A 20,719-nucleotide genomic window follows, 5' to 3' on the forward strand; every position below is an offset into this window, starting at 1 on the left:
TATGCTACAAGTCCTGTCTATGAACATCTGTAACCAGACAAAAACTAAAGGTAATATCTGGCTTTTGTGGGGTTTTTTAAGCTCTATTCTATGATGATTACCATTATTCTCAAGAAAGACCCTCAGAAACTGTCCATGCCATTGGTGGGCAAGCGAGATTTTGGTCTTTCACTGCGTAAAAGTGGTAATATTCTGTAACCAAAAGTGTATTTTGATCTGAATAATTTTGATCTGAATAATTTAAACATCTAATCGTTAATCTTTCTCGGTTCCCCAAAAGACCAAGCAATATTTTTGAACCCTTTAAGGATTTCTATTGAATTGGTGCATTGTTCAAAAATCCTGCATAAACAGAAATGATCAATTTATGAATGAATGGGAATATCAATATAGTTCTCAATAACAAGCAGAAGCCCTGCAATGCTGATACAGCAACTATCTTAAAATTACTCATAATTTACAAGTTAGACATTTTTTATCTGGTCCTTAAAGGGTTATCGCAAAATTCCAAATTTCCAAACCAATGTTTGGCATTAAATGAGTCTGTGAAATACAGAGTTAATTTTGAATGAGTAACTTCATTGAAACATATTAGAATAAAGGTTAAAATGTTCACATCAGCTGGCTATTGTCTGCCTATCTTGCAGGGGTGTGCAGTGACTTCACCTAAAATCTGTAAAGTAGCAACAAGCTTCCCTGGTTAATTTGAAGGCATTCAGTTACACTTAATCCTTACTTCATACTGTTTGTTATAAGAATGTATGAAAGTGAGCCATCACACAATTGCAAATGATAACCTTCAAAATGAAATTGCCAGACCCAACAAGACTAGAAGGGATCCCTGGAGATTAGGGTGGTCCTCGAATTTATGTTAATCTGCTTTCAAATTCTGCATTCCTCTGCACTTGCCATCCTGCCAGGACATTACTTCTCTGGATTTAGACTAATAAAAATGATGTTGGCATTCCATACAGAAAAGTTTAAAAACTAATTTTGTCAGCCCCCTTAGTGCAAATACTAGTGTTTCTCGTGTATAGGTTTACATTGAACATAGAACAGTGCAGCTTAAAATCAAATCTTTTGGCCCATGGTGCCTGTGCTGAACATGATCCCTACTTAGATTGAATCAGTCTGAAAAGGGTCCCGACCTGAAACGTCACCTAGCCATGTTCTCCATCCATGTTCCCCAGAGATGCTGCCTGACCCGCTGAGTATCTCCGGTACTTTGTGTCTTTTTTTTTATAGCCAGCATCTGCAGTTCCTTGTATCCAAAAACACTACTTTCATATCTGCTTCCTTGACCACCCCTGGCAGCATGTTCCAGGCACTCAACATTTTTATGTAAGAGACTTATCCTTTACCTCTCCTTTAAACTTTCTCCCTCACATTTTAAACCTATGTCCTCTAGTATCTGACATCTTCATCCTGGTGAAAAGATTCTTACTGTCTATTCTATCTATGCCTCTCATAATTTTATCAACTTCTATCAGGTCTCCCCTCAGCCACTGATGCTCCAGAGAAAATGATCCAAGTTCATCCAATCTCTACTTCTAGCTCATACCCCATGACATTTTCTGAAATATTTAATATGAGGCAAGCAAAAGCTAATTCTCCCTTACCTATAGCCCTAATTTTTCTCACATATGCAATATTTTTGCCTTTTTCATTGGCACTACGATAGTCACTAAATTTACTGACATTCATTAAGGTGAAATCAAGTCATAGTATCATAGAGTCATAGAATCATATCGCATGGAAAGAGGCCCTTTGGCCCAACTTGCCCACACCGACCAACATGCCCCCATCAATACTATTCCCACCTGCCTTTGTTTGGCCCGTATCCCACTAAACCTATCCTATTCACATCTTGAACTATTTAAATGACTTCTTTGCCAGAAGGTGAAGCTGTAGAGTTATTTAATCTTCCAACTATTATAGTTGAAATTGCCCAGTTTTCTGCAATTTATTCCGATCTCAGTTGCATCTTGCACCATCATCTCAATGGCCTTTACTTCTCCACTGAATAGCTACAACCCGAGCAATTCACACAGAGGGGACAGGATCATTGTGATGTTAGTGAAATGTAAGTGGGTAGCACCATCCATAGTTAATAGTTATTGGCCACAGTCATCTACATTAAGTTGGTTGAAAATAAATGGCCTTGACAACGAATATCAGAAATAATGGTTAAACCTGATCATTGAATGTTCAGGGCACACACCATTCGGCCCTTCGAGCCTGCACCGCCATTCAATATGATCATGGCTGATCATCCAACTCAGTATCCTGTACCTGCCTTCTCTCCATACCCCCTGATCCCTTTATCCACAAGGGCCACATCTAACTCCCTCTTAAATATAGCCAATGATCTGGCCTCAACTACCTTCTGTGGCAGAGAATTCCAGAGATTCACCACTCTCTGTGTAAGAAACAAAATCTCAGTTAGCGAACTAAAATGTATTACCTTCCTCTCCAATACACTATAATGATAATGTTGGTGTAGGTTATAGTAACAACCTTTTCTGGTCATAGAGTGATACAGTGTGGAAACAGAACCTTCTGCCCAACTTACACACACCGGCCAAAATGTCCCAGCTACACTAGTCCCACCTGCCCGCATTTGGTCCATATCCCTCCAAATCTGTCCTATCCATGTACCTGTCTGACTGTTCCTTAAATGTTGGGATAGTCCCAGCCTGAACTACTGCCTCAGGCAGCTTGTTCCGTACATCCACCACCCTTTGTGTGAAAAGGTTACCCCTCAGATTCCTATTAAATCTTCTCCCCTTCACCTTAATTGGTATTGATTAACTTTTAACACTACTTTTAAATTAAAATATTTTAATCAGTTTAGCACGGGATAATAATTGCTGTGGTGGTGATTCCTTTTGAAAGAATTGTCTGGTTTAATCTCATCTCCCCTCTCTTTACTAATGCCCAATAATATTTTCCTTCGATGTTTATTGCCTCAAAGACGTTAATAACTCAACTTTAATAGTCTCTTACAGAAATCCATTTGATATTCTTATTGCATGCATTTTTACTATTCTAACAACCCACTGGGACAGAAAAAAAACATTATAGCTTCCTGACAAACTATCCTCTGAGCCAATTTTTAATCTCAGTGACATTTGTGTAAACATAAACAATCCTCTTCCTCCTGAAAGTGATCTGTACCAATCTGATATATAGAAACCTTGGATATCTCAGCAGCATCAATAGAGTAGAGTCATACAGCATGGAAATAGGTCCTTTGGCCCAACTTGCTCATGCTGACCCAAGATGCCTCATCCACACTTGTCTCACCTGCCCGTGTTTGGCCCCCATCCCTCCAAACGTGTCCTATCCACGAACCTGTCCAAATGTCTTTTAAATGTTGTTATAGCACCAGCCTAAATTACCTCCTCTGGCAGGCCGTTCCATATATCCACCACCCTCTGTGTAAACAAGTTGCCCCTTGGGATTCTATTAAATCTTTCCCCTCTCACCTTAAACCTAACCTAAACTTGATTCTCCAACTATGGGTCGAAGATGACTCTCCGTTTATGACGCCAAAGGGTAAATAATTGTCCTAGAATGGTCAAAAATAGACAAGAACAGGAAAGCTAAAAGGATGTAAATTCCTGGAAATGCAGAAAAGAGGAAAGAAATGTTAACAAAATGTTAACTTTTTAATTTCTAATGTGAATTACCTGTGAATTACCAGTTAATTTTGTTCTTTGTCCAGAGTGGAAGAATGGCTGAATTACTGCTAATATTTATGTAAAACGCATAAAAATGCTCTTCTGTTTCTCCTAAAATGTTTGACTGTCAGGTGATATACATCTTTAAAGTGACAGAGAAAAGAATTCAACATGAGCATGCTAAGCATTTATAGAATAACAACACTGACAGTAATTTATTATCTAATGTACCTCAAGATTGGAACAATAAGGGATGATGTTAGAAAAGCAATTAAGAAAAAAATCATTCCTGCCATTAGGGGAGAGAATAAATTATTTTCATTAGTTCGATTAATGATATTTCAATAACATTTTATTGCATTTATTTTTGTTTAAAAAAAAATAATTGATCTAACCTAAAACTGTCCTCATTATTGTCTCTGTTGGAATGATTATGATTTATGAAATGTTCATAGCTGGCGTTCCTTACCAGATTTCACAGTGTTAAATTTGAGTGAAACCATTAATCTGTACATACCCTAGTTCCGATACAAATGTGGCTCAAAGATAAGTTTAGAATGTAGAAACAAGGAACTGCAGATGCCGGTATATGTAAAAAGGACACTAAGTGCTGGAGTAACTCAGTGGATCGGGCAGCATCCCTGCAAAATGTGGATAGATGACGATTCGGGTTAGGACTCGAAACGTCACTTATCCATGTTCTCCAGGATTGCAGCCTGACTGCTGAGTTACTCCAGCACTTTGTGTCTTCATCAGTGAGAACTAGCCACTTAAACATCCCGAAGCACAGAACTGTGCAGTAATGGGCATGCAACCTTCCTAAACAATTTCAGTAAAGAATGTGTGCAGATTTCTGCATTTACAAAAAGTACAGCCAACTTGGTGAGAAATATCAAAGAGAGGACTATAGAAGATTGTGTGAGATCCAAAGAGTTCAGTTTCAAGAAGTTTAAATAATTCCCCTTTACACCAGGTAATGGTAATACTGCAAGTCATTGTGACAAATTTATTTTTATTTTTCTCTAATGCTTCACTATCAGATATGGACCAATGCTTTGTTGTTTGTCACCGTAGAATACTTATTTGCCTTCTCACAACAAGAAATCTGTTACAAGGTCTGCTTAATTATTGCCTGACGTTTAGATTACAAGGCGAGTCAAAATGTGATTGGTACAAAACACAGAAGATCTTGAAGAACAATGCCCACACTTACCGTTTAACCAAATGAACAGAGAGCATTCTGCGGTCAATTAAAATATGGGGAGGTTAAGTTTTAAATAACAAAATGTATAATTGTTATTCTCCAAGGTGTTAAATTTCATATTTTATCTATTTTATTTGCAATTAATCTCAAATTTTAAAAAAAAAACATGCTTTCTGCATATAACTAACTCTGGGGTTAAGGCTGTGTGGTTTCTGTTTAAAATATAGTTCTATTAGTAATCAAGTCATTTCATTAGTTGGAAGATTGGTAAGATTAACATATTAGAACACACATAGTTTAGAGTTTAGTTTATTGTCACGTGTATCAAGGTACAGTGAAAAGTGTTAACCAGTCAGTGGAAAGACAATACATGATTACAATTGAGCCATCCACAGTGTATAGATACAGGATAAAGGGGATAACGTTTGGTGCAAGATATAGCCACTAAAGTACGATCAAAGATAGTCCAAGCTTTGCCAGTGAGGTAGATAGTAGCTCAGGACTGCTTTCTCGATGTTTCATTGGGTGTTCATGATGTTCAGTGTCATCAGTGCATACTCTTTGAGGTAGTCTTGGTTAAAAATCACATTTTTAAGACACTGAAATACACCAAAATGGTTGATGTAAAAGTCAAACTAAGCAATTCAATTGTATCTGGAGGGGAGTTTATTTGCTATGGAAAATTCACCAGCAGTTGCCAATTTGTTAATTCTGTGGCATGGTCCTGTGTCCCAGGCCATTTACTTGGACTTCAATTTCACTGGCAAGGTGAACCTACTGAAATCTCCATCTCTGCACACCCCAATTTAAAGTGATAAGATTTTATATTGCAACCATGTAAGGTTGGACTAGACTGATTTTTGATCCTTCTGGTAAAAAATTTCATTTCAAAGGCGTGATTAATCCACAAGAGATTCTCCTTCACCCGTTTTTGTTATTTGTTTCTTATTTTGCTTTATAATTGCACTTTCTTCTTTGCTCCATGACCCATCATCTGCCTCTATCCATCAGTCATCCCTATCTTTCATGATCAAAAACAATAATTTCAGCATCTCAAATTATTCCAGCAGTAAAACTCATCAAAATTTCACATTTGTACAAAACATTGATCTGGTTTTTTTTTTACAAGCAGCATTGCCTTTAGCTGAATTATATTCATGCAGGAGACAAAAAAAACCTTGAAAACAAATCAGAAATTAACTTGGTCCAGCCTATGTATACAAATATTGTGATTACCAGGTATATAATTGTTAAAGAAATTGTAACAATGCTCTTTTAATCTGTGGGACGAACTCTTCAGAGCTTAAATCCTTTGGTTTCACAGGAGAATGTTTCCATTTAAATTTGGAAGTACTTTTTAAGTGGATAGAGCAGTCTGGTGAAAACAAGGTGTTGAGCTAGGTCTTAAGCAATACAAGCATGAACTGTTGCATTAGTTCTTCCTGGCCCACGAAGTTGTAAAACCAATGTTTTTGGCAGGTTTTGTGAGTTTTGACAATCCTGCCAGTGCCCAGGCTGCCATCCAGGCAATGAATGGTTTTCAAATTGGCATGAAGAGGCTGAAAGTACAGCTCAAGAGACCGAAAGATGCCAACCGCCCTTACTGAACCGCTACTACTCAACTGAGACTTGAGAGCTACTACAGGTAATTTTCAGAATTTCTGATATCTTTATATAATCCTAAATACATTGTGATATCTACTTTAACAATTCTAATCACCGTTTTAACCTCTGGTGCTTGTTATTTGTATGTAATCAATCCATTCAAGGATATCAATTCTAAGGTTAATATCTCACAGAACAATGGGATTAAGCTATGATCTTCAAAATTTATTTCTTAAATGGATATCATATGTGGCATTAATTATGCCATCTATCAAATGATTTTTAACACTACAAGGTCTGTGCAAAATTCATAACTTCAAGGACATTGAAGATTAGTTAAGGTGGTTGGTATAAATAACATGATTAGTGTAAATAAAAGGTCAAGATTATTATTACTATCGGTGAACCATGGCATTGCTTAATAGGAGTGAACCGTTCAATGGAACAGGGCATATTTTAAAATAAATGATGGGACCTCACATTAGTTGCTGCTGCTTTGTTTTACTGGTGTAATTTTGATATCTAAATATCTGATATGCATGCACTCTGCATGAATATCCGTCATTGTCACATTGGTAAGCTGTTCAGCATGGGTATATACTGCCTGCACCTAAAGCAGGCATTTGACACCACTTATGCAAACAGTGAACCCAATATTTGTTCCAGCATATTGTCCTGCTTCACCCAGGATGGGGAAGCCTGTGTAAGTTTCAATGTTGATGGCTGCTTCCAAATGGTTCTTATCTGTGTGCGGATCTGGTAAGGACAGCAGCAGTCCCAAAGACCATTGCCCATCCCTCTATTCTATCTCCAAATTGGGGCCAGCCTGAGAAGCAGCAATATCCTAAAGTTCATATGAAGCCCAATATCATCAGCCCGTTATCCGATGGGATAATTTCCTGTACTCAGCCGATTAGCACATTCAATCATGTTGAATTGACTGTGAGTTTAATATTCTTGATAGGAATCCATGATTCATAATGATTTTTATATGTAATGTTTAGGAAATCATTCTAATTTGCTGGAGTAAGAAATTTTGTGATGTGCTCAATTAAAAACACTGACATAAATGCTGACCCTTTGGCAATTTTGACTGTGACAATATGATATTTATGTTGTTATAATCCATCATTAGGCAGGAGATTTTTTTGTGAAAGTAGGTGGGGAAAATATTGTTTTGCATGCATTTGAGAATTTGAAGACTAAGATAAATGGCTGGATGTTCTATCTGAATGTTCATAATGAGTAGGTTATAGTGAATGGAAAGATTAATAAAGCGGAGATCTTAAGTTGCAAGGACTTACTTTTCTTAACATTGCTATTTCAGAATGCCATTCTTCCATTAGATTAGCAGCTGATGGCCAGTTACTGAAGGCTGTGGAAAAAGAAACAAATCCACTGGAAAATCAGCTTGATTAGAAATAGCTGCGTACTTAGGAGTTTTCATCTCAAACTATATTGTAGACATGATGATATTAGATAGTGGCCCTTATCTCAACGAAATTGCATGCTTTATAAATAGGATTGTGGTTGTGATATAATTTTGTAAAGACTTTACGATTTAAACATGCATTGAGGGATTCAATCTTACTGGAGATAAATTTCAGAACTACAGCAGCATTAACACGTTGCATGAGGGGCATAATTATTTACAGTAAGAAGTAGTTTTAGTGCACTATAAAATCTAATATTTGATTTCCCCCTCCAGAACAATGTAGGATTGCATTGGATTTAATGAGAATTTCATGAACAGGACCCAGAAAATTGCAATCAATGTGGTGCAGTTAGTCAACATAACAAGAAGCAACAGTGGTCGGAAAAAAAACCCATCTTTAAAAGAGAATTATAGCTATAACCTAAGAATGCAATTTCTTTGTGTGCTGTGCCCATAATTTTAGAAATTTGTACACATAGGCGGTGAGGATATGGAACAAGCTGCCAGAGGAAGTAATTGAGGCCAGTACATTAACAATATTTAAAATATATTTGGACAGGTACATGGATAGGGAAGGTTTAGAGGTATATGGGTCAAACAGGAGTACATGGGACTCACTTAGATGGGGCACCTTGGTCGGCATGAACGAGTAGGGCCGAAGGGCCAGTTTCTGTGCCTTGTGACTGTATGACTCTATGAACTGAAGTCACCTGTGTGGGAAATTTTGCACTTTATTTGTGTACATCAAACTCCAGCAATCTGCGAGATAACACTGACCAGATCCTGTGATTTTTGCTAATAGTGATCGAGGGACAATTGTTGGCCAGGAATCCCCCTGCTTTCTGACACAGCTATGAACCAAGTGCTGTCTGACTCTACGAGAAGCATATGGGCCAAGTGTTGGAAGATGGGATTAACGCAGTGCCCGCTGGTTGGCATAATTATGATGGGTGGAACGGCCCGTTCCCATGCTGGGTGACTCCTTGACAGAACATTTTATTGCCACTTTGACCTCAGCAACCATTTGCCATGTAGTCCTTGCATGTTGCCAGGACTAGAGGCTCTGAGCTTATCAGCAGTGGTTGAGTAAGCTGGGGCTCTATTCCTTGGAGTTCAGAAGAATGAGGGGTGATCTTATAGAGGTGTATATGATCTAGAGAGGAATAGATCGGGTAGATGCACAAAGGCTCTTGCCCAGAGTAGGTGAATTGAAGACCAGAGGACATAGGTTTAAGGTGAAGGCGAAATGATTTAATAGGAATCTGAGGGGTAACATTTTCACACAAAGGGTGGTGGATGTATGGAACAAGCTGCCAGAGGAGGTAGTTGAGGCTGGGACTATCGCAACACTTAAGAATCAGTTAGACAGGCACATGGGTAGGAGAGGCTTAGAGGCATATTGGCCAAATACTGGCAGGTGGGACTAGTGTAGCTGGCCGGTGTGGGCAAGTTCGGCCGAAGGGCCTTTCCACGCTGTATCACTCTATGAGTCTATGACTCTATGCTCTGAGATTACATTTGAGGCTGCAGCATGTGGCAAATTTCAGTGAAAACCTTTTATTCATTGTTCCTCACTGCGGTAAAATTCTCAGCACCTTGGGTGGATATATACTCCTGCTGAGACCCATTCACCTTCTTTACTGTCTTCCAATAGCTTCTTCTGCACAGTCCAACCTCCTGCTATGCTGTCTTACCAACTTCTGATTGCTTCGTGAAAGCTTTGGATGCAAACTGTTGAAATTTCAACAGCCAGAAAAAATCTCAGCCCATTGTCCTAAATAAATAGCTATGCTGTCTTTGAACAAGGTCAAAAAAGGGCATGAGTTGGAATATTGTGCTACAGATGACAAACTGAGGCCTCTATGTCACCCTACAAATGCACACATTTTAGGAATCTAAAGGCATACTTTGCACCAAAAATGGAAACTGATGAACTAAATGTGCGCCATTCAAGTTTAGAAACATAGAAACATAGAAATTAGGTGCAGGAGTAGGCCACTCGGCCCTTCGAGCCTGCACCGCCATTCAATATGTCATGGCTGATCATCCAACTCAGTATCCCGTACCTGCCTTCTCTCCATACCCTCTGATCCCCTTGGCCACAAGGGCCACATCTAACTCCCTCTTAAATATAGCCAATGAACTGGCCTCAACTACCCTCTGTGGCAGAAAGTTCCAGAGATTCACCACTCTCTGTGTGAAAAAAGTTCTTCTCATCTCGGTTTTAAAGGATTTCCCCCTTATCCTTAACCTGTGACCCCTTGTCCTGGACTTCCCCAACATCGGGAGCAATCTTCCTGCATCTAGCCTGTCCAACCCCTTAAGAATTTTGTAAGTTTCTATAAGATCCCCTCTCAATCTCCTAAATTCTAGAGAGTATAAACCAAGTCTATCCAGTCTTTCTTCATAAGACAGTCCTGACATCCAAGGAATCAGTCTGGTGAACCTTCATGTATGGCAATAATGTCCTTCCTGATTTGGAGACCAAAATTGCACGACTCCAGGTGTGGTCTCACAAACTGTACAAGGTAGAACCTCCCTGCTCCTATACTCAAATCCTTTTGCAATGAAAGCTAAAATACCATTGCTTTACTGCACCTTTTGCCTAATTCAAAGGCATACATTTGTCGCGCTGCATCTCCCCCTTTCCCAATGGAAACCTCATGAACTTCCCGTTTTTTTTTGCCACGAAAATGGTGCTGCCATCTGCCAAACATTTTCAATTTTATCCAAGCAGTCATCCAGTACAGCTAACATGCCCCCCAAGTGTCAATAATGTTTAGTGTCCCAGATATTGGACTAATCTTTATAGCTGTGTGTATACTACATTATTTTAATTGCCTATATTTATTTCATGAATTCCATTGCAATTCAGAGTATGACATTTGTAATGAATTGAAAATTGTGTAAGATAGTGTTTACATTTTGGCCACGATGACCTCTTTTACTGGACATTTGTTAAGCAAAAGCAAAGGGTTTCATGTATTTTAAGAAGAAAATCAAGAAGGATCGTTGAGAGCAAATGTTAATCACCATATTTTTGTTTAAAACTTCATTGCAAGGCAGAGGCACAAAATATGCTTTATAAACATGCTAGCCTATTATATTTTGCCTCTGAAGTTAAGGAATTAATTCAGAGATAGCATGACAACATGCTGAGGTAATTGTACAGTGGTTGAGATGCTGCCTGATCCGCTGAGTTACTTCAGCAATTTGTGTCTATATTTGCTGAATTTCTAGGATTGCTTATCAAATTCAATTTGATTTGTGTGCTAATCTTACTTAATATTTAAGTAAAGCATAAACTTTGCAAAGAGACATATTTTAAACAACACATACATCATTTTGTGATGATTGGCTTCCCCTTCAATGTTTGCCTCTTATTTCAGAGGTTTATGCCGTGCATCAATAGTTCCACTGGGTGCAAAGAGAGGGGTTGTCTTTGCCATGAATTCTCAATCAGAATTATAACTCCCACAACACAAACTTTCGTGATGACAAATAGTTTTTGTTTAGGACAAACTGTTCTATCTTGAGCACTGAAGTTTTCAATCAGACTCGAATTACAAAATCCAATAAATTTGCAATGTCCTGATTCAGTTGGAAGCGTTGAATTACTTTGTTAAATTTCCAGATAACATGGATTGTCATGTTCATAGCTCCATTGCTTAATCTGTTTGTGCTTGATTATATGCGAGATCTATTTCTATCACGATAATGTAATTTTACTGAGCGAGTTGCATTAAAGAGCACATCTGTCAGAGGTGCAGAAGAACCAGAGCTAGATGTGAGTTTTACAAATGGCATTCATTAAGTTGAAGCAAACTGTAATATAGCAAGTCAGCAGCACAGTGAGACAGGAAAGGAATGAACAGGCAAGGATATCTAATGATTGGGAAACATTGTGATTGATTGAGCCCAAATGGTAATCATCCATTTACAGAACAATTGGTTACACTATTCAGTGTGGCATCTATCAGTGGTGCAGTGGTGTACTCGATCCCGAGCAAATCTTCGGCTCCTCTTTGTTTTCAACATTGCTTTTTTCTATTCCTGCATTATTATCCATCCATGAAAATCAGATTAAAAAAAGCCTGCAGATACTGGAAATCTGAAATAAAAGCAGAATAAGGCAGAATAATTCACCTGGTGGGCAGCATCTGCAAAAAGTATCGGATTTCAGATCGGAGATCCATCATCATCACGCCCATCAAAGAACATCAGCCTATTCCCCCCCACGCCATGGCAAATATTACCGTCACGTGAGATTGCAGTGGATCTTCTCTCCACAAGCTCACAGTGGCACTGCGGGAGTGTTGCTGACTTCCTCAAACTTAAGGGCCTGTCCCACTTGGCCGTCATTTGCGCGCCATTTACGCGACCTCGTCGTCGCGTTGAGATGCACGGGTAGCGTGTGGGCGGCGCGGGACGGTCGCATGGAGAAGTAGGGAGGGGTATGGAGTTGCTCGCGGTATCGTGCGGCACTCCAGGATTTTGTAGTGCACAAAATCTTTGCGCGCCTCTGGCGTGATGTATCGCGTACGCATGTGGACGTATTGCGGTCGTACGCTGACGTCCTGACCTCATATGTGCAGTACTGTAGTATACGAATCAACATTCACGAATATCTTGGTTTTACATGATTTTGATGGTGGAATGTGGGTGCATTTTGCAATGGAGTTTGAAATCAGAAAGTCCCCAGAGAATAAGTCATCTCTATTGAGTCATTTGCCTGTATACAGAATGTAGGTGACATATTACGGTAGGCAGATCTGCGACGTTTGATGCTGATGATGATTCATTAAAAATTGTGAATATTCAGACACTTGACACTTTTGTATAGAGTATAAAACATTTTGTTCAACGGGCAGCTGCACCGATAATTGAGTTCACGGCGCAAGGTTCAATGTTAATGCTAGGTCAGGGAGTCAAAGAACAATATTCGGTATTTTGCTTTTACACTGAGTCGGCTCTGATTATTTTACCTGTTTATTTATTTTTTGTTCCAGCTTCACTCACAACGTGTCAAGTTCTCGTCATTTCGAACCCCCATCCCACACCCCCATGGGAACGCGTAAAGTCACTTAATTAATGGGTGTTTAGCCATTTCCTCAGTGCAGGGTATCATCCATCCACAATACAGCGATTGGAACCAATACCGTTTGTACTGGGCACGGAGCAAACATATATATTCTGTGGGGGGGGGGGCGAATGAAAACGTAACCCTAAGCAACCAATTTTCTGAATTACACCATAATTTGAAAGAAAATACATTATAATGCACGAAACAACTTTCCACTGGGTATTCAAATGATGTCACGCACACCAGACAGCTGTGCTGACACATAAAGACGCGCACGACAGTCGCGCGTCAGTCACTACCGGCCTGTCGCGTAAATGACGGCCATGTGGGACAGGCTCTTTAACCTCACAGTGCCAGATAGCCTGGTTCGATCCTGGCTTTGGGTGGTGTATGTATGGAGTTTGTACGTTCTCCCTGTGACCGCGTGGGCTTTCCCTGGGTGCTCCAGTTTCCTCCCACATTCCAAAAACATGCGGGTTTCTAGGTTAATTGCCTTCTGTAAATTGTCCTTGGTGTGTAAGATAGAACTGTATGGCGCAGACTCGGTAGGCCAAATGGACTGTTTCCCCATTGTATCTCTAAACCAAAAGTAAGCTAAACTAAACTAAACTAATCTTCCAACCTTATAACACCCCGGTCCTGCACAGTTTGCTACTTGTAAAAAATATAATAACTCATAGGTCATAAGGAATAGGAGTAGAATTGGGTCATTTGGCCCATCACGTCTACTCCGCCATTTAATCATGGCTGATCTATCTCTCCATCCTAACTCTAAACCATGGCCTCAATATCGAACATCAGGCTGTTGTCTTTCAAACATTTGCAAACCTCATTCTATCAGGAGAACATCTCTCCACAGCTTCCAAGGTGAAAGTTCCCCAGCCCCACACAGCTTGCCTCTAGCTCCTGCAAAAAGAAAGGTTAAGATGAAAGGTCTTTAACTTAACACATTAAATGTGTCAACCATCTCTACAGCAGCACCATTGATGATGACAAGGAGGCAAATTGCAAGAGGTCTAGACTGTGGTGAAGACTCGTGCAGATGTGGGCCACCACCAGTCTTTCAAAGCACTTCATTATGGTCAACATTAGAGCAGCTGGACAGTTGTCATTATGACAAGTCGCGTCGTTTTTCTTGGGGACTGGAATGATGGAGATGGGAGAGAAACTGTTGAAGCGAGTGATTGAATATGTTACATAGAAACATAGAAATTAGGGGCAGGAGTAGGCCATTCGGCCCTTCGAGCCTGCACCGCCATTCGATATGATCATGGCTTATCATCCAACTCAGTATCCCATACCTGCCTTCTCTCCATACCCCTGATCCCTTTAGCCACAAGGACCACATCTAACTCCCTCTTAAATATAGCCAATGAACTGGCCTCAACTACCTTCTGTGGCGGAGAATTCCACAGATTCACCACTCTCTGTGTAAAAAATGATTTTCTCATCTCGGTCCTAAAAGACTTCCCTCCTATCCTTAAACTGTGATCCCTTGTTCTGGACTTACCCAACATCGGGAACAATCTTCCTGCATCTAGCCTGTCCAACCCCTTAAGAATTTTGTAAGTTTCTATAAGATCCCCACTCAATCTTCTGAATTCCAGCGTGTACAAGCCGAGTCTATCCAGTCTTTCTTCATATGAAAGTCCTGCCATCCCAGGAATCAGTCTGGTGAACCTTCTCTGTACTCCCACTATGGCAAGAATGTCTTTCCTCAGATTAGGAGACCAAAACTGTACACAATACTCCAGGTGTGGTCTCACCAAGACCCTGTACAACTGCAGTAGAACCTCCTTGCTCTTATAATCAAATCCTTTTGCTATGAATGCTAACATACCATTTGCTTTCTTCACTGCCTGCTGCACCTGCATGCCTACTTTCAATGACTGGTGTACCATGACACCCAGGTCTCGTTGCATCTCCCCCTTTCCTAATCGGCCACCATTCAGATAATAGTCTACTTTCCTGTTTTTGCCACCAAAGTGGATAACCTCACATTTATCCACATTATACTGCATCTGCCATGCATTTGCCCACTCACCCAGCCTATCCAAGTCACCTTGCATTCTCATAGCATCCTCCTCACAGCTAACACTGCCCCCCAGCTTTGTGTCATCCGCAAACTTGGAGATGTTGCATTCAATTCCCTCATCCAGATCATTAATATATATTGTAAATAGCTGGGGTCCCAGCACTGAGCCTTGCGGTACCCCCACTAGTCACTGCCTGCCATTGTGAAAAGGACCCGTTTACTCCTACTCTTTGCTTCCTGTCTGCCAGCCAGTTCTCTATCCACATCAATATTGAACCCCCAATTCCATGTGCTTTAAGTTTGTATACTAATCTCTTATGTGGGACCTTGTCGAAAGCCTTCTGGAAGTCCAGATATAACACATCCACTGGTTCTCCCTTATGCATTCTACTAGTTACATCCTCAATGTTGGCCAGTGGCCAGACTGTGGCCAGTTTTTACTCACCTTTACCTTTGCCTAAGGAAGGCCTGCAATGTGGGATAACATAGAACTAGTGTGAGTGGGTGATCAGTGGACGGCGTGGACTGGGTGGGCCGAAAATATGTTTCTATGCTGTATGCCTAAATTAAAATAAACTAAACCAGAAATCAGTTATCTAGTCATAGAGTCACAAAACGATATAGTGTGGAAACAGGCCCTTCGGCCCAACTTGCCCACACCGGCCAACATGTCCCAGTTACACTAGTCCCACCTGCCAGCATTTGGTCCATATCCCTCCAAACCTGTCCCATCCATGTGCCTGCCCAACTGCTTCTTAAATGTTGGGATTGTCCCGGTCAGCTACCTCCTGTGGCAGCTTGTTCCATAAACCCTCCACCCTTTAGATCTACATCTGAAGAAAACTAAATCCTGTTGGGTTAGAACATAAAAAGTAAAACTGTGGCAGGTGGAAATCTGAAATAAAAACAGAATACTTTGCAAGCAAATCATATCAATCCACATTTTAGATCGTATCCTTCACCACCGCTTTTAGTTTATTTCTTTGGAATGTGGGAGGAAACCGGTTGGGGAAGAGCAGCTCGGTTTGCAGATTGGGTTGAAGCCTGATTGACTGTCCCATTCTGCTTCAGTAGAATAACTAAAATACCTTAATTATAATACCCCACGTTACTTGTTGCCTTAATTAATGGTACTGGCCATCACTGGATAATAAATAAGTTCCATTTTTACAGATGTCCTTTGGTCAATTTGTCGGAAAATGTATAATATTCACTCTGACGAAGGGTCCCGACCCGAAACATTACCGATCCATGTTCACCAGAGATGCTGCTGGACCCATTGAGTTACTCCAGCATTTTGCATTTCTCTTTGGTAAACCAGCACCTGCAGCCCTTGTTACTATGAAATCACTCAATAGGATTGTAATGAAAGGCACATTAGACTAATAAGAAAGAACAATAAGTAAAGGTAGAGGGAGAGAGGAAACTAGCTCTGTCACTGGTCTAAATTAACATATGTACGAACGATGAACTGAGTTTAATTTGATGGGAGCTCACTAAAGGGCCGGTCCCACTGTACGAGTTCATTCAAGAGCTCTCCCGAGTTAAAAATAAATCAAATTCGTGGTAAGCACTTAGAATGTACGTAGCGGGTACATCGGAGCTCGGGACGTCTCTTAGTGGCTCGTAACGCTAACGGCAGGTACTCGGGAAACGCAGTAAGCTCGTGTTGAAAAATGTCCCGAGTACCTACGAGCGGCTATTATCATAATTCTCCAAGTTCGAATCAGGGCAAACTCGGGAGAACTCTTGAGTTAGCTCGTACAGTGGGACAGGCCCTTTATGCATAGGGGAGTCTATGACTGAGGCATTCCTTGCCTGGGGATCACCTGTAAATATAAATGTTGCTAATACAGCAAAGCTTCAGGCCCAACATCAGTGCGTGTACCCAGGTTTTACACGAGTACTCGCATTGTATTTCCTGTATGCTGGCAGCCTGCATGGTCTGCCTTGCATAACCTTTGCCAGATGGAGTCCAACAGGGCAGCAAGATTTTCCCTCAATTGTCCCCGGTGTCCAGCTGGAATATCTGCCCTGAGCCAAGACAGGCTTAAACCTATCACAAACCTGCAGTCTTTGTTCAAATTGCAAAATACAAAAGAAAGTGACAAATCATTCTCTACGGTAATCCTCAACATTGCTGCCCCATAGGGCTGTGTTGTATACACCTTATACACTCATGGCTCTGCAGTCAAATACCAATCCAACTCAATCTACAAATTTGCATATCGCACCACTGTAGTGAGTCAGATATCAAATAATACACGGAAGGAGTTGGAGAATCTCGGAAACTGGTGCCACTACAAGTCAAGAGACAAGAATGGTGTATTGTCATATGTCCCGGATGGGACAATGAATTTCTTACTTGCTGCAGCACAACAACCTCTCTTTCAATGCCAGCAAGACAAAGGAGATTGTGATCAACTTCAGGAAGTGAAGCAGCGCACAAACACTGATGACCGAAGTAGAAATGGTTGACAGTTGAAAGTTCCTAGGAATAAATATATCACCAGCAATTTGTCCTGGACCAGCCACATTGAAGCAATGGTTAGGAAGCACACCAGCGTCTCTACTTCCTTAGAAGGCCGAGAATGAATTAAGTTTATTGGCCAAGTATTCACATACAAGGAATTTGCCTTAGTGCTCCGCTCACAAGTGACAACATGACATACAGTGACAGTTAAGAATAATACATAACACATCAAACATTAAACATAAAACATTATTGATTAAGTTCGGCATGTCCCCAACAACTCTTGGTTTCTTGGTCCTCCAAAATATTCCAAATGGAATTTAAACTGGAGGTGGTGGAGAGAGGACTTAAGCCAGAAAGGGTTATTGGGAAGAAAGAGCTACTTTAAATTTAGTTGCATCTGGTTGGGTAACTATAGTAGGGTGGAGATTATTCCATGCTTTAATTGTGCGGGGGAATAATGAATTGCTGTACACATCTGTCTTTATAGCTGGGATCACAAATTGGATCGATTGCCTTCGTCTGCTCCTAATTGGTTTGGGTTTGGTGTAGGTCTTGTAATCTATGTCGAGCTGACCATTTAACATTTTGTAAAAACAGGTCAAACGGTGAGCATCACGTCTGTCTTGGAGAGGGTTCCACCCCAGAGAATTCAGAAGTTTGGTGAAACTCGCTTCTCTCTCATAGGAGTTAGTAACAAATCGAGCTGCCTGTCTTTGGACACATTCGATGGAATAAATGTTTTTATTTGTGTATGGGTCCCATGCTGCAACTGCGTAGTCCAAATGAGGTCTAATGAAGGTGAAGTATAGCTTCTCCTTGACAGAAGTTGAACAATGATGAAAGTTGCGCCTCAGAAAGTTTAGGACACCTGTTGCTTTCACCGTTGCATGATGAGTCTGACCATTCCAACGCAGATCATTCTGCAATTTGATGCCAAGATACTTGGTTTGTTTGGATTCTTCAAGGGTGGCACCAAGTGTATTGTAAGATGTTTCGCCTGAATTCCTCTTTCTGGTGACACACATGGTTTCACATTTGGAAGGGTTGAACTGCATGCCCCATTGTTATGACCACTCAACCATAGTGTTGAGATCCTTTTGGAGAGCATCTTCATCATCAGCTGACTTAATTGGACGGTACAGCAAACAATCATCAGCGAATAGTCTGGTCGTGCTTGCGACTTCTTCATGGATGTCATTTATTAACTCTCACCAACCTCGACAGATGCGCCGTAGAAGGCATTTTATCGGGATGCATCACAGCATGGTTTTGGGAACAGCTCCATCAAAGACCGCAAGAAATTGCAGAGAATTGTAGACGCAGCCCAGTCCATCACTCAAACCAACCTCCCTTCCATTTATTCCATCTACACCACTCTACCTCCACAAGGCCACTAGCATAATCAAGGCCGCCAGATACTTCCTCTTCTCCCCTCTCCCAGCAGGCAAGAGGTACAGAAGGTTGAAAACACATACCTTCAGATTCAGGGCCACTCTCTTCACAGCTCCTATCAGGCAACTGAACTGTCCTCTCACCAACTAGTGAGCGGTCTAGTCCTCCCATCTACCTAATTGGAGTCCGAAATATTTTTAATTGGACTTTACTGAACTTTATCTTGCAGTAAACGTTATACCCTTTGTCCTGTATCTGTACACTGATACTTTGTCCTAGCAGCTTAAATTCTAATGAGAAGATGAGTTCCTGAGACAGACCATGCGGGGAATTAACATAAAGTGCATCAGTCACATTCGGGCCAATGTTAATCCTTATGCTTTGCTCCACACCTCTGTTGCTCGTTACTACCCATCTTCCCCATTCCTCACTCTCTTCTGGATGTGCCTCAAAGGGTCACGGCCACTCATTAGAACATCACACCTAGAGATTAATCTTTAAGTATTGCTGCTGGGGTCTGAGGGTTTGAGTTTGGAATGGGGAGCGTTCTTCTCAAACCCATCAGGATTTTCCCTGCACTGATCCAGACACTCTCTTTCGGATATGTTCCGTAGTAGCCATAAGGAGCAAAAACGGAATAATTCAACAAAGAATGCGGATTCAACCTGCCATTGTTCCCGATCTGTACAGTCAATTCCCCACTGGAAAATGTATCGGCCGACTGAGATATCGGCAGAGCCCCCAGGTATTAGTTTTGAAACCTGCCAATACAATTCTTAAAGCATTACTGCAAGCTCCATGGAGACTGAAGAAGGGTCTCGACCCGAAACGTCACCTATTCCTTTTCTCCAGAGACGCTGCCTGACCCACTGAGTTGCTCCAACCTTTTGTGTCTATCTTCGGTGTAAACCAGCAGCATCTGCATTGTAAGCTGCATATTCATTTTTGTCCCATCCTGGAAAAAATAAAAATTCATAGCACCAGCAGCAAACCTCACGACACAAATCTAAAACGGTAGTTGTTTTTCTCTTTGGTATCCACAGAAACCAGTGAAGGTGAATTTTAGTATTGATTTTATTTTTGAGGTCAGCCATGAAGGGTTATCTGTTTGAAAAGAATGTGCTGTTAAGAAGCTGAACGAGTTTCCAGTAAGAGTCCCCCAGAGTGCTGTGCCTATTTTTTTTTTTTTTGAAGTACACACATTGAGAGATAATTTTACTCTGTCTCAGTCATTGTACTACAATATAATGGATAATAACTGTCTGTGGCCCTTAAAAATGAGAGACTTGTCAATACCCTAGGTGGTGATTCTTGCTTCTCTAATTACTTTCCGCACATTATCTCGGAGAAAGGCGCAGGAGAAAATAATTTAAATAGAATAACTTTTAAAATGATGGGAGCGGAGGGTTGGCATTGCTGTTTTGAGGAATTTTACCAATAGAAGTGTTTATTGACTAACATATCAGTAATTTAGTATAAATTATGTGGTTTATTGTTGTAGCCATTGGTGTGAATGTTTCACACAATGCTGCACCAATACCAATACCTTTGGTATTGGAAAATATTCCATTTATATTTCTGTTTGTTACCTTTCCCACTGCCCATGCCAGCCATTTATAATTTTATTTGCATGGATTCATAAATGGTTCACTATTTGTTATTATTAGCCATTGTTTCAGCCCAATTCTTTAACATCTACAGCTGAGAACTTGTGGACACTCTTCATTATTCCAAGCCAGATCCTAAAGATCAAAGTCTGATGCAACAAAGTTAATTTTGCCAGCTCACAGATGAATGAGAATTTCA

General features: G+C 40.6%; 1 protein-coding gene across 7 annotated transcripts in view; it reads left to right on the forward strand.

Annotated features, from left to right (window-relative positions):
* The window catches only part of celf4 (CUGBP, Elav-like family member 4), a 1,152,430-nt gene that overhangs the window by 1,109,805 nt on the left and 21,906 nt on the right, over window positions 1-20,719 (forward strand). For all 7 annotated transcript variants that reach the window (XM_055632378.1, XM_055632399.1, XM_055632405.1 and 4 more), the window contains one exon: window positions 6,367-6,532. In XM_055632378.1, coding sequence (XP_055488353.1) covers window positions 6,367-6,494 — 128 coding nt within the window. In that variant the 3' untranslated portion in view covers window positions 6,495-6,532. The remainder of the gene's footprint in view (window positions 1-6,366; window positions 6,533-20,719) is intronic.

This window comes from Leucoraja erinacea, chromosome 1, assembly GCF_028641065.1.
Source record: "Leucoraja erinacea ecotype New England chromosome 1, Leri_hhj_1, whole genome shotgun sequence".
Classification (NCBI taxonomy): Eukaryota; Metazoa; Chordata; class Chondrichthyes; order Rajiformes; family Rajidae; genus Leucoraja; species Leucoraja erinaceus.